This window comes from Halyomorpha halys, unplaced genomic scaffold, assembly GCF_000696795.3.
Source record: "Halyomorpha halys isolate HHAL.00 unplaced genomic scaffold, Hhal_1.1 Scaffold311.1, whole genome shotgun sequence".
In the NCBI taxonomy this organism is placed as follows: domain Eukaryota; kingdom Metazoa; phylum Arthropoda; class Insecta; order Hemiptera; family Pentatomidae; genus Halyomorpha; species Halyomorpha halys.
The window spans coordinates 228672-243117 of NW_027106659.1; the positions used below are offsets into that span (position 1 = coordinate 228672).

A 14446-nucleotide genomic window follows, 5' to 3' on the forward strand; every position below is an offset into this window, starting at 1 on the left:
AGATAATATACCAAATGAGTGGGGATATAGAGGTATGTAAATTATATAATAGAAAAATTAATAATAAAATAATTAATATAAGTATACTTAAGCTGGTAACACATGAATATAAATTAAAAAAATATGATACATGAATATAAAAGAAAAAGGAAGGATAGTAAATATAAAATATAATTAAATTAAGAATGGGGTGAGAATTTAGAAAAACAAGAATATGACAGGAAATTTTGACTTTAAAATTATTTTCAAATGTGACGTACTTAACTGCCAATCCCCACTCCTCCCAATACAAACGATTCACTCTGACTTTGACTTCCGTAAGAACAGGTATGGATTCTGTCTCGTTCATTTTTATTTGATTTTATTCTTGTCCCTTTTCATCTCTTTATTTGTACTTTCTTTAATATTTCTTCTCTTTATCTACTATTATTACTTTATTATTACTTTACCTACTATTATCATTACCGTTTTCATTTATTGTTTATAACCTTTAATTTTTACGTTTCATTGTATATCCTTGTAATTTTCCACTTACTTTTTTTTATTTATGTTAGGTGTTTGTATATTTTTTAGCCCTGATGAAGCCCTGCAATGTGAGGCAAAACGTTGGCTCAAATAACAATAGTTCATAATATTACTAATTGAGTTTAATTTGATCGCACCCGGACTATATTCCATTTATTCTCATATCTATATTATTTACTTCTTAATTTTAATAATACTATATTACCTGCATATTATTTTATACAGTTTCAATATTCTTATAATATTGCACTAGGCATTTTGTTCAATTCTACTTATGTACCTATATTATCTGTTATCTATTTATGTTCCTAGTTATCCTATACTTCCATTTAATCATTATGGTTGTAATCTTGTTGTTTTTTTATTCTCAGCCCTGATATTCTGGCTGAAAGTGGGCACTAATAAATAAGTTTTACTTATTTGTGTTCTTCCGCACACCGCACGGTCACCTATTAACTCATCATTATAAAGACATATTGTTTGAGTCAAGCTTTACAATTATTCAATAAAAATTATTTATGCATCTTAAAACATTAACTTTAACATAAACATTATGGTCAGTTTATAAATAATACACCTGGATTCATTGTGATGAAAATCCCACAAGTTTTTATCAAACTGATGACAGATCCTTCGAAGACAAACTTTTTCAGTTTTTGAGAGAGAGCGGAGAGGACAGATAATATTTGTTGCGCAACTACGGATAGCACTTCAATGTTGATCCGGTTAAACTCGTCAAAACAACCCCATGCTCCAGTTTGAGCGAAACCTAAACAAAACAATAAGGAATAATTAATATAACATAAAGTAGCTAAATTTACACTTTAATGTCTACAATCCAGAGGCTAAGATTTATTATTGTACAGTTTATGTTAATTACTACTTACAAAAATTTGTCTGGGTCTAGGGAAGAAGGAGATTGTGATTCTGGAAGCGAAAAATTATTGAAACATAGTGGAGATTTAAATGTTAAAACAGAGTGAGAGTATTATAGACTAAGACGTGAATGAACTTTCTATATTTTCTGGAATTGGAGACTAATTAAAGAGGAATGGGAATTGAAAATGCCTGAGGAAGAGGAATTTGGGAGGAGTCACTAGAAATAGAAAAGTAAACGCATCAATTTTCAGAGAAAAGACATTTAAGCAATGTATTAAGAAACATAAAATCTATTGATGTATTTAAATGATAAAGAAAAACAAATTTTGATATATATAAAAATATTTCATTAGTCATGTTCAACAAAAATTAGATTATTTACCAGAGAAATTGCGACCCATGCTTTTATAATCTAGACCTTCAGAACAGTTAATGACGATTACATAATACGCAAGAGCTTTTCCGAGATCTTTCACAGTTTCTGTTTTTCCAGTACCAGCGGGCCCTTTTGGGCTCCCACCACGGTACAGGTGTAAAGCTGTTGTCAATGTAATGTAGCACCTAATAACAGAGCAACATAAAATTATTTTATATAGTGTATTAATGTACTTCATAAGCCTATAATATACTATGTATTCAAAGTTGGTAAATATACCACTATATCCAATAGTCTTCAGGCCAAGATCCTTTTAAAGAACACAAACAAGAGTATCAGATCTTTGGAAGAAAAATCCTCTTTAGGATCCAAAGAGGAAATGAATTGAGGAGCAGAATCAACCAGCAGTGGGTATGGATTGTTTATAATGGAATAGAATAAGCAGGAGTGGGGATAGATTGTTATTAATGGATTGGAACAAACCGATGTGGGGATGGGCCATTCCTAATGGAATAGAACTAAGAGTGGCGATTGGCTGTTCTTAAATACATTGGAGGAGGTAGGAATGGATTGTTCATTATAGCATGGACAAGCAGTAGGGGGATGGACAGTCCATAATGGAATGGACCAACCAGGAGTAGGAATGGATTGTAGCAAGCAAAAGAGGGGGATGGACTATCCCTAATGGAATAGTGCAGGAGTCCTCCCTTGGATTAAAAGAAAAGGTAGAAAAATAAGTAACTATCTAGGAAAGAAGAAGCCACTCTTTAATGAATCAAAATAAAAAGTTTTAACCAATTATTAATGCCTGATCAACATACACTGTTACCAATGAGCTAGACTAATGGTGACGAGAGGTAAGCTTACATTTAACGAGTAACTAGTAGCAGTTCTCTGTCAAGATCAAAATTAAATGAGCTCTTCTATTGCTAATTTTAATGCATGCTATTGAATAAGGAAAAGATCAACAAATAAAAGCACAAACCTATCTGTTAACGGAGTAATGGCTAGTCTATCAGGATTTCCCAAATATTCGTATCCATAACCAAAGTAGGTATTGGTTTGCCTCACTATACATACGTTTAAATTTTTGTCCCAATAGAACCGTAATTGCGATAGCCACTCAAAGGCACTTACATTCATGCATTCTGAAATGAAAAAAAAAATTAATACTTCTACAATTTTTAAATGAAGCAAGCTTCATTATGTAATATTAATCAATTCGCTGATACAAGAAATAATATAATTTATAATATTATGAATAATACCATATTATTCATACAACCTAAATAAACAAATATAAGGGATGAGTTATTTCCAAAACAAAAAAAAAAATTCTTAATTCTAATATCATGTCCAATCACACGACTTTCCTTACCACTTTAATTGCTAAGACCAATACAATAATTCCTTGCTTTTTATCTTCACTTAATATTGGTCCGATAAAGATTGTACTTTATTTTCTAATTATTTTTAGCTACATTATTGGATCATTTATTCATCTTTCAAATGAGCTTCTGGAATGTTCCAGGAGATATATGGATTTAGAGATTTTTGGGAAATTAATAAACCCAAAGTGAATGGGTACCATGGGAAGCTGATCAAAATTCTCTTAAAACAAGGGAAGAGGTTTCAATATGACACATCTTTGTTAACGATTATAATACTCTCCTTACGCAGGTGGTAAAGAAAGTAAAAACTATAAGTATAAAGTTCAATCTCAGCTAATACTGATCCAATTTAAATTTTATATTTTTAGGAAACATAATTTACTTTCAAGTTAAACATATAGATAGTTATAAACATAAATATATACTTTTAAAGTTATGTTAAAACATAGTTTTCTTTTCTTCATAACTATTTTTTCGGCTCTTGAAGATTTACCTGTTTTACGAAAAGTTTAAAGGCAGCAAATAGAAGACTATAATATCGTTAAAGCTGTTTGGGGGCTACAGTCAAGAGAAAAAACAAATTATTAGTTGAATTGTAATTGAAAAGAAAATTTAATAGTTTATAAATTTTCTGTACATTTATTTTAATAAATGAGGATATTACAACATATATTGTAATATCCCTTTTTTAAATAAATAGTTGATATTTATAGATAAATGATTTTAGTTATGTTTTTATTTTAAGTATATCGTTTTAGTATTGTTTAAAATAAATACGCAGTTCAAAACAAGGAAGATGGTGGTGAGCGTCCTTCCAAAGTATTCGTTGAATTGTTTGTGTTGAGATAGATTGAAATTTTTCAACTTTAGTTGTTTCTATACAATAATTATAGAAAAAGAATAATAAAAGAAGAAATAGAAGAACATAACAATTATCAATAAACTATTTACATCGTAAATCATAGCAAATAAAGCAGAGCGATTGTACTACAATCGATTATTTTTAGATTGACCAGTGAATTGAAGATAGAAGAGAAGAAATGGGTACTCTTGATTTTGCTGGCTTGGGGAGAAGACGTCCCGTTCAGCTAGAAACGGGAAGGACTGGAAGCCATCGTTAGGGGTTGGACATAGCATCTTAGACAAGAAGATAGCAGGGATCATCAATCATCAAAGGAAATTGTGTGATTGGTTAGTTTTGTTTCTAACTGGAATTTATTGTATTTGTAAAATGGCTAGTAATTAAGTTTAAGTGTTATTAGTAGTAAAGTATTGTCTGTTTCTGATTGACTGGAAACCTGCCCAGAGGAAAGAGTCTATTATGTTATAAAATTTAAATAAAATTCTATTATCTATTCAATATTAAAGTTTTTAATTTGAACCAAAGTTATCTTTTATATATGAATTAGTTATGTTTTGTAATTCTAAATATTGTTCATTAGTTTTATTAAATTAAAAAGCAAGTTAACTAATCTTGATCAGTCAAAAAACATTGTTCAAAGTAGTCAAGATGATGGCACACAAGAAGACTCAAAATATCAAAATATTTGGATTATCAGGTTTTGATTCTAAAGGTATTTTTTCATTAATGTTTGTAAAAGATATAGACTTTTTAAATTGGATATTAAGATAATATGTATACAAGCAAATATATAATATGTCAAAGATTATGGTTTACATCTGATAGAAGTAAAATATATACATAAAAAAAGGGACTTACTTGCTCTAAACATTGCATCAATAACATCCCGAGCATGAATTTCAATTGTAGCTATTGCTTGAATTTTCAGCCTTTGAAGTTTTCCTAAGTTTCCACGAATCAGATCCAAGTATTGGTTGAGGTAATATGTCTAGAGGAAGGTAAAAAAATTATAATTAATGAAAAAAAATAGAAGATTAATTAAAAAATAATATATGTTTGGAAGATTTTTGATTGATCGCGTTTAATATATGAAAGAAAGATGGGTCCGGGTGTTTTTTAGGTCTTTTTTTCGTTGGCTATAGTAGATTATACAACATATATCGACAGTTTAAGTGAGCTAAAGGATTCTTAGTTTGGTGACTGAAGGAGTAGGTTACTCAGAACAGATGTAGATGGCAGAGATATGGCATAGAAGGTAAAGTTCAAGTGTTGGAGAGACATATAGAGGGGGCTATGAGAGTTTTATATTGGTAAAAAAGGAAACAGTGTTGCCAGGGACAAGTGAAGTATTAGCTTTCATCTCTGGTATAAAATAGAGTGCCAAAGAGAATCTAATAAAAAATGGAAGATGGTCTGGGTGCGGTCAAATAAAAACTCAAATAATGATAAACTATTTTAATTGAGCCAACGTTACTGCGCTTCGTCAGAGCTAAAAAAGATAAAAACACTTAACATAAGTAATTAAGTAAATGAAAAAATTAAAGGGTATACAATGAAACGTAAAAATTAAATAAGAAAAATAAAAGGTTATAGACAATAAATAAAAACGGAAATAATAACAGATAAAAAGAAGATATATAAAAGGAAGTACAAACTAAGAGATGGAAAAAGGGGGATAAGAATAAAGTAAGAAAATGAAAGAGATAGAAAACGTACCCGTTTGACAAAAGTCAAAGTCAGAGTGAACCGCTTGTATTGGGAGGAGTGGGGGTGGCAGTTAAGTAAATTACATTTGAAACTAATTTTAAAGTAAACAGTATAGAAAATATTAAAATTAGGTAAACAATAAATTATAATATACATAATAAATAGGGTGGAAGAAAGAATATATTAGGAAAAAAATTATAAATGTACACGGATAGAAAACACAGAAGAAAAAAAGTTAAAATTTGAGTATATATTTGACCCTCCCCCCTCCCCCCCGACCATCTTACATTTGTTATTACACACGGTCAATCAACAATCTTCCAGTATGTCCAAAAGGGAATCTAATATGGTAAAAATTTTAAAGGTTACTGAAGCTGAGTTAATTTAATTTAGTTTGTATCTGTAGATAAACCAGGAATTGTTCTAAATAATAACTTTCGATATCACCATCAATAAAACTGAAGATCATAATATTTTTTTTTTAATATCTTATTTTCATTTTTATGTAAATAAATGTTATATTTCTAAGTTAAAATAAATAAATAAATATTAGAAAATGATGGTCATACAGAGCTCATTTTGATGTCTAATTGTAGCAAATCTTATTGGATTTAAAAAACAAACTGCAAGGCTTTGAAAAAAAAAAATGTAACGATTTTGTTTAAAATTCTAAATATCATTCTAGTTTCTACAAAAGCAAGTTTAATATGTTAAAAAATGAAGGTTTTGCTAATTATTTAATCTAAGAAATCAAAATTTAATTATTATAATATAAACACAAAATAAAGTTTGTTTTTTGTTGAACTTCTAAATTTTAACAAACCACTGGCCATAGATTTGGGAAGGCTTTAATAATCAGTATTATATAACAGATTAAGAATAAAAATTGAATTTGAAAAAGTTATACCTGGGTCTTTCTGAGAGTTTTCAATGGGTCAGGACTAAGTCTTATATGAGATAGAAGGAGCGCTTTAGTGCAATCTGTTGTCCAACGTATCTGGAAACAAAAATAATTCATAAAAAGAATTATATCTTTCCTGTTTTGAATGAAATAGCATTTTATTTATGAAAAAATTGAAATTATATAAAATACAATATAAATATTCACATTTAAAGAAGATATAAAATATATATATTGTAATATGCTCTTTTTGAATAAATAGTATATTTTGATGTATTAAGGGTTTTTAATATGTTTTATTTTATGTATCCTTTTAATGTTGTTCATTTGTTTTGTTAAATCAAAAAGCAAGCTAACCAATTTTCATTGCCTATAATAAATTCGTGATTCAAAACAAAACCAAGGTGGCGGTACGTATCCTTCAAAAAGCCCGTTGAATCAAGGCCATGTTGAGCAGATCAAATTCAAATATCATAAAAACTATTTTAACTCTTCCCATCATAATTGGATAAATACACTAAATTTAAGAAAAAATAGAAGTCAAGAAATAGTGCTAAAGAATAATATTCAGAAAGTAAATCATTTGCAAAAATCCCTAACTGTTGTGCGACAATCAATGTTTACATGGAACATCGAGGCAGGTTTTTTGGTTTTGGGGATTCATTCGTTGTTTGGACGCGAAGGAGAAATGATATTTCCAGGATGAGGAGGTCCTCATCAATTTCTGTCCAGCATGAGTGGAAAGTTTGAAAAAGGAAGACAACCAAGAAGAATAGAGGACTCTTATTTTGGATTGCCTGGTGAGAGGACGTCTGTCGGCTGGAAGCGGGAAAGTTCGGAAGCCATTGTTGTGAGAGAGACATAGCTTTTTGGAAGGACTGGAAGCCATTTTTGACGATAGGACGATTAGGTTTTGGTTTTTGGTAATCATTCGTTGTTTGGGCGCGAGTGGGAAATGATGTTTCCAGGATGAGGAGGTCCCTATCAATTTCTGTCCAGCAAGGGTGTACATCTTGAAAAAGGAAGACAACCAAGAATCACCCAAGAAGAAAAAGGGACTCTTTGTTTATATCGCCTTACAACACACTTTGATGGATGAGAAGTAACTAAAAAACTGTAAGAGGACCAATACTTTGTTTCTGTTAGTGTTTGTTTACTGAGAGATTGTCAGCAGTCAGTGTTAGTTAATTGAGGAAATCATCAAAAGAAGAGTCTATGAAATTGGTTAGTTTTGTTAAACCTAAATTTAAATACATGTGTAAAAGAGATATTAATTTCATTAAGTGTTAATAGTAAAAGTGTCTGTTTCTGATTGCCTAGAAACCCGCCCTGAGATTAAAAGTCTATTATATTATAAAATTTCATTATCTATTTAATATTAATGTTTTTAATTTGAACCCAAGCTATCTTTTAAGATATGAGAATTTAAGTTAAAAAAAAAAATAAAATTCCATTCATTTTATTTTAATAAATTTTTGAATATTACAATATATTAATTGACAAAACATAAACTTCTATTTCACTTTTCTTTCCATCATTCTGCATAGGCCTTCCCTTTCGGGAGTAAGTCAGAACTTCCCGGGGTGACCAGCCCAATCAGGAGGCGAGTTCTTTCCACTTCTCCTTCCAGACAACCCTGTCCCTAGCAGCTCTCCACCAGAGGGGTCCTGCCATCCACTTGACCATATTGCTCCACGTTTTCCTTTAATGTTCTCTTCTTCTTTGAAAGCCTTAGGAAGACCTTATTTTCTTCCAATATTATTTTGCCACACCTGTATTTTTCTCTCCTGAGCTTTAGTCAGTGACCACACTTGGCATCCATAAGTGACCACTGAGCTAAGAATGCTGTGGAAGATCTGCCTTTTAAGGTCAATACTTGTTTTTCCCTCCATGATATGCCTGAGAGACCAAAACTTATTCCAGTAGAGTGGCAATCTCCTCTGCTCCTCTATCCATGAATGACATTAACTGACCCAAATAGATATATTCAACATATGCTAAATTATATTTGTTAATTTTACATTCTTATTTTATGCCATTTGTCATAAGTTATTTCTTCTGGTAGCTTAGATAAAAACCAATTTCTTCACCTGTTTTGAATAATTACTAATAAATGATGAGCAGTAGAGATAATGTCTTGTCAGGATTGTCTAGTCTTATGCGGTTCTCCAGCCTGGTATCCACTTTACAGTAGGCCTTCGACAAGGCCCGGGACACTGAGGTAGGTAGAGGAGGTTAGGTAAGAGAAAGTCTGAGATAGAGTAACAGTTCTAGTTGCCAAGATGAAGCGGACGGACTAGAACTGTCAAGATAGGAGCCAGCTTACTAGTTACCGAGATGAAGCGGACGGACCAGTAAGCTGATAAGGCTAGGGACAGCTCTAGTCGCCAAGATGAAGTGGACGGACTAGAGCTGGGGAGAGATGGGATCAACTACACTGGATGCCGAGATGAAGCGGACAGACCAGTGTAATCATTAAGGATCAGGTTACAATCTAGCCAACTTTGGTATGAGTATAGAAAAACAACTCTTGTGAGAATCGATTGACAATGAACTTATCTATCTCAAGTTGAATGTACGTAGGCCACCAGTACTAGGACTAGGCCTGGGTAAGGCTGTGGATCAAAGATCAAATAGGTTTTTTTTTCTTACCTCCTATTTTATTTATTTAAACTAATACAATTATATATGCTACTTAGAACTAAGGATAATATATACACATATTTACATTTTATCTTGTTTTGCCTTACGGCATTATAAGATGTTACATGCTTGGTCCGCTGAAGGCGGTTTTTACATGAGTGGCTGGACTGCCAGGGGCTAACAAGGAGTGGGGAGGGACCATTCCGGCTGGTAGAAAATCAAATAGGCGATTTAGAGCCCCTTATTTATATGCCTAGTCCATGTGGCTGTGACCAAGAAGCGGTCGGTACATGTCTGCTTGAGATAGTTACATGCATCGTTTATTAATCATTATATTGATATTGTTAAATGCAATGTACAAACATTATTAATATATAAAAATGACAATGTGTTTTTACAAAATAAATTAATATGTAAATTTGAGAGCTTCAGTGAGGCTCGAGGTGCAGCGCTCTAGTGAGTTGTGACTAAACCGCTTGCTTCCTCTCACTACAGTCTCATAGTACTATTAACACGATGGTACTTAATAAATTAAGATTAATTAAAATAATTATGTTTTGACTTAACAAAACAATAAAAAAGGTTTACCTGACTGGCCGTAATACACATTTGACCAGGGTTCTCCACAATCCATTTATCCCTTTTGAATTGCATTTTTTTTAACTTGAGGGTGACATGGAGAAGCAATTCTTTTAACGTATCCCTCATAACAGTTTCTGATTTATACATAAAAAAAAAAAAAGTATATATTAATTGTGTAATAGATATAATTTCTGTTGTGAAGTTATTGAAAAGATTACTAAACACTTAAAAATATATAAATTTTCTACACTAAAGAACAGGAGAGTTTGGTCAAGGAGCAGTATATTTCTATCAAGTACTTTTTAATCCAAAACATTTTATACAACATATGAAATAGATAACATATTTTTTACTTTCACTAACCTATAAATGGAATATATAGCAAGTTGAGTTATTAAAATTATGAAACATTTCGAATCTAAGTTTTCAATGGAAATGCAATTACGCCAGAAGTGAAAAATAAAGTCATGAAATTAAGTGACTTAGGTTTACTGAAAGCTGAAAGTAGAAAAATTAGGAAGTAACAGGAAGTAGCAAGTGTTTATTCTGTTATTTCTTTTCTAGGAAGTTAATTATATTAATTTTTTAAGATGCTGAGGTGAAGAAAACTTCCAATTAGAATATATATTGCTATGTATCGAGGCATTAGCCATTATTACAACAACAATATGTCTTTTATTAGGGTTTTGCCGTCTGTCCCGATACCTGGTCAGGGTAGGAGCATTTTGAGGAACCTCTTACTGCGTCCCTGGATATGTGTACATCTGTGTTTAGTTTACCAAATTCGCTTATTAGATCTACTAGCTCTTGACACTTAAAGACGACAGTTTTTTGACGAGGGATCGAAATCCAATTAAGCAAGTACAGGCCTTTCTTGGACATGTCAAACTTTCCCACCCCCTCTCAGGCCTAGGGGGGGAGGAGACGCCTAACGAGGGAGCGTTCTGTCACCTATGGCCAATGAGGAATTAGATTCAAAAATAAGGTAACGTCCCAAAAGGGAAGTGGGAGGGGAAAGGAAGACTTAGACGAGAGTGGACCAGGCTTGAAAGCAGCAGAAGTCGGAGCGGAGCAAGATACACTTCGACCAGACGAAGTCGTAAGAAGGGCCACGAGACCTGGACATCCCTTATGAACGAGACGACACCTACAGAACTACATCCCACGACATGAATCATTCAAATCAACAGCTATAAGTATAAATTAAACAATAAGCAATAATGTAAGAATCATATTTTATGGCAACCATTTATTTGAATCATTACACCAATTTTAATCATAGTAATAAATTGTAAATAAATACTTAGTCTATGTAGTTTACATACTATTATATAACCCATTATACCACCCCTTATTATATTATATAATTAATGGTAACAACATTTTAAAGGTAATTTTTTATAACTATATTATTTAAAATAATGTCCTTCACATTATTTCATTGTTATTAAATGACAAAATTTCCCAATAGAAATTGATAAAACTGACAAATATGAGGATACAATAGTACATGAGTATGAGTATAGTACATGAGGTAAATTCTGAAACGTTTTACAAGTACAAAAAATATAATAATATACATTCTAATTGGAAGTTTTCTTCACCTCAGCATTTTAAAAAAGAAATAAAAAGTGCTTTCTCGACTAAGCACATTCTCTTTCCAAGCAACAGAAGCTGATTAAGTCTGAGAAATGTCTGTATACACTTTTTCAGGAAGAAAAAAAAATTTAACTATAATATATTATTTTAATTTTCTATAATAAAAAGATTAATAATCTTACCTACAAGACAAAGCCAACACTCGACTGGGCCAGATAACATAATAGGTCTTAGCCAAGGAACGTACTCCCCTTCTACAGAGAACATACCCACTCCATCTGTATGATTGTAAGTAGGCTAACAAAAAAATAAATAAAGAAGTTCTTATTAATGAAATAAATTAATGATAATTGTAATTAAAAAATCATGGATGAAACACAGATTTAAATTTTATTAATAATAGATAAAAATCTTTTCGAGGAGTGGGAAATGACATGAAGAACATCAACATGAAGACAGAAATAATAATTGACAGAACACTATTTCAAAAAACTATACAAGAAGCAGGTTTTCAGCAAAGGATAAAATCAACATGTGGAAGGAAATGGACTCTCAAACGATGAAGGAGGTATGGTCTCGAAGGAAGCATGACCAAAGTTGATTTATTCTATCCTCTAAAAGGGTTATCAAAAAATAAATAAAGAAATAAAAAAAAAATCTAGAAAGTTGTTCTGGGTACAGTAAAAAAAAAAGTTTTGCCCAACTTTGTAGGGCTTTCAGAAAAAAGGAAACCTGGGCCCTGTTTCATAATAAAGTACAAACTAATACTATTAGTCTTGTCGATTTAACTTAATACAATTACACTGACTTGTACAATAGTAACTTGTATTTTAGTATTTTTTAATTCCTGTAAAATCACTAATAGTCCTCCCTATCATGAAAAAAATAAGTATTAGTATTATTACCACACTAATTTCTACACTTGTACTATTAACTAATACTATTAGCTTTCATTATGAAACAGGGCCCTGGAAACTAAAAAGCTCAATCCATTAGTTATTATCAGCATAATAATGAAAAAATACACTAGCATAATTAAAAACTTATAAATTCATAAATATTTTTTTCTCTACTTCTTGTTCTAGCCATTATCTATGCTTTAAATTATATGATTTTATTGGATATATAAGAGGTAATATTTATTTACATCAAGTTGTATCAAGTATGGAACCCACATATAAATACAATTGTTCCGTTTAAAAGGAAGATATGAACAGAAGGTGGCCCCTTGCAATTAATGCATATGCCTAATAATAATTAATATGCCTATGTAGCCCGTGTCTCGTGTGGCCTAGATAAAAAAAACTCTTTAGCTAGCAATTGCCAAAAGCAAACGTGAAAGAGTGGCCATTCTTCCTTCTGTGAACTATTTACAAATCACCTTAGTTCTTCTTAATTCAATAATCATGTGAGAGTAACTTAGGGAAGCGGCTCCCTAACTGGGGATGAGGACCGGGGAGACAAAAACAAGAGAGAGGATGCCGCCTTCATCCACATAAAAGTCCACCTGGGTCAGTGCACTCTGTTTAACATTTCTATCCCAGTAACCGGATCTTCGTTCTCAGTGATGCTTTGATGAACCATCCTCGCTGCCCCCACTTCAAAATTATAAATTCAAACATGTTTCTTATTGGCTACCCCTTTATAACCTGTAATTGCCATAGAATTCAGTATTGTTTTTCTCTTGTTAAATATCCATAATCCAGTAAATTTTTTTTGTTGTCATAAATTTAATTTTTTCAATAAATTGCATACCCAACCAGCATTCTAAAGTGAGGTAGAACCTGGCCTTTAGCTGAAGATGCACTTTATATAATGTGGTTTTATATTGTATAATCTTACATTTATCTTATTCATATAAATAAAGAAGATATTTTGTCATTATTATTTTGATTGTTTTAAATTGTATTTGAATCCATATCAAGGCAGAATCATTTTTCTCTTGTATAGTGCATCTAAGATGAGTTTGCCAGTGGGGAACCCTGGCTCCTTTTCCCCATCCCCTTTCTAAGATTGAATTTGTTGTGAAACAGTTAGTGCACAAATTTTCTTAATTTTAATGTTTTAAAATGCAGTATATTTGGTCCTAGAATGGGATTAACTTATGATAAATTCAGTAATTTATTCATAACAGAGAAAACATGGATTGAACCACTCGCAGCCTCTGTTTTCATGAATTTAAATACGTTCATAATTATGTTTTTGGTTTGAGAGTGGATAGTTTTCCTTTTACCCAGTTTACTTGATATGGTAAACTTATAATCTTGCAATATTAATAAAAAATAGTTTTGAAAAATTGATACGAGGAATTTCTATTTGTAAAGTTGCAGACATATATCGAGGAGAGGAAAGGAAAATTAGTCAAATCAACTGAGTAGGTCTGTTCCAACAACCACTTATGACTATCCAAAGCTATAAGGAGCATGCGCAGTACAGGATTTGGGAGAGAAAACACATACTACGCATGCTCCATAAAGTCAGAAGTGGTTGTTTGAACAGACCAAGTGGAGAGAAGAGTGGGAGGTTGATGGGGAACGTTTGCCACTGTGCATCTCTCACTCCCTATACCCACAGGCAAACTCGTCTTAGATATACTATATATAATTACTCATAAACATATAGTATTTACATTACCGGAATGGTCCCTCCCCGTTCTTTGTAAGTCCCTCAGCAACTATGCTACTACTATAGAACCACCTTTCAGCAGACCATGTATTCTCATCTTAAAATGCCATCCGGCAAGACAAGATTGTTTAAAATGTTTTTGTATATATATATTAATGAGGCTAAGTCAATTGTATATATTGTAATATGCTCTTTTTGAGTAAATAATATATTTTGATGTATAAAGGGTTTTGATATGTTTTATTTTATGTATAATTTTAATATTGTTATTTGTTATTTTAAATTAAAAAGCAAGCTAACCAGTTTTCTTTGTCTAAAAGAAATACGTTGTTTTCGAAACAAGAAAGATGGCGGTA

At 31.6% G+C, this 14446-nt stretch overlaps 1 protein-coding gene across 2 annotated transcripts in view; it reads right to left on the reverse strand.

The window, feature by feature from the left end:
• Window positions 1-14446, reverse strand: part of kl-2 (dynein heavy chain 2, axonemal kl-2) — a 192858-nt gene that overhangs the window by 105304 nt on the left and 73108 nt on the right. For both annotated transcript variants that reach the window (XM_014421280.3, XM_014421281.3), the window contains 7 exons: window positions 11648-11762; window positions 9873-10000; window positions 6648-6737; window positions 4892-5021; window positions 2766-2928; window positions 1787-1965; window positions 1103-1294 (listed from right to left, as the gene is read on the reverse strand). In XM_014421280.3, coding sequence (XP_014276766.1) covers window positions 1103-1294; window positions 1787-1965; window positions 2766-2928; window positions 4892-5021; window positions 6648-6737; window positions 9873-10000; window positions 11648-11762 — 997 coding nt within the window. The remainder of the gene's footprint in view (window positions 1-1102; window positions 1295-1786; window positions 1966-2765; window positions 2929-4891; window positions 5022-6647; window positions 6738-9872; window positions 10001-11647; window positions 11763-14446) is intronic.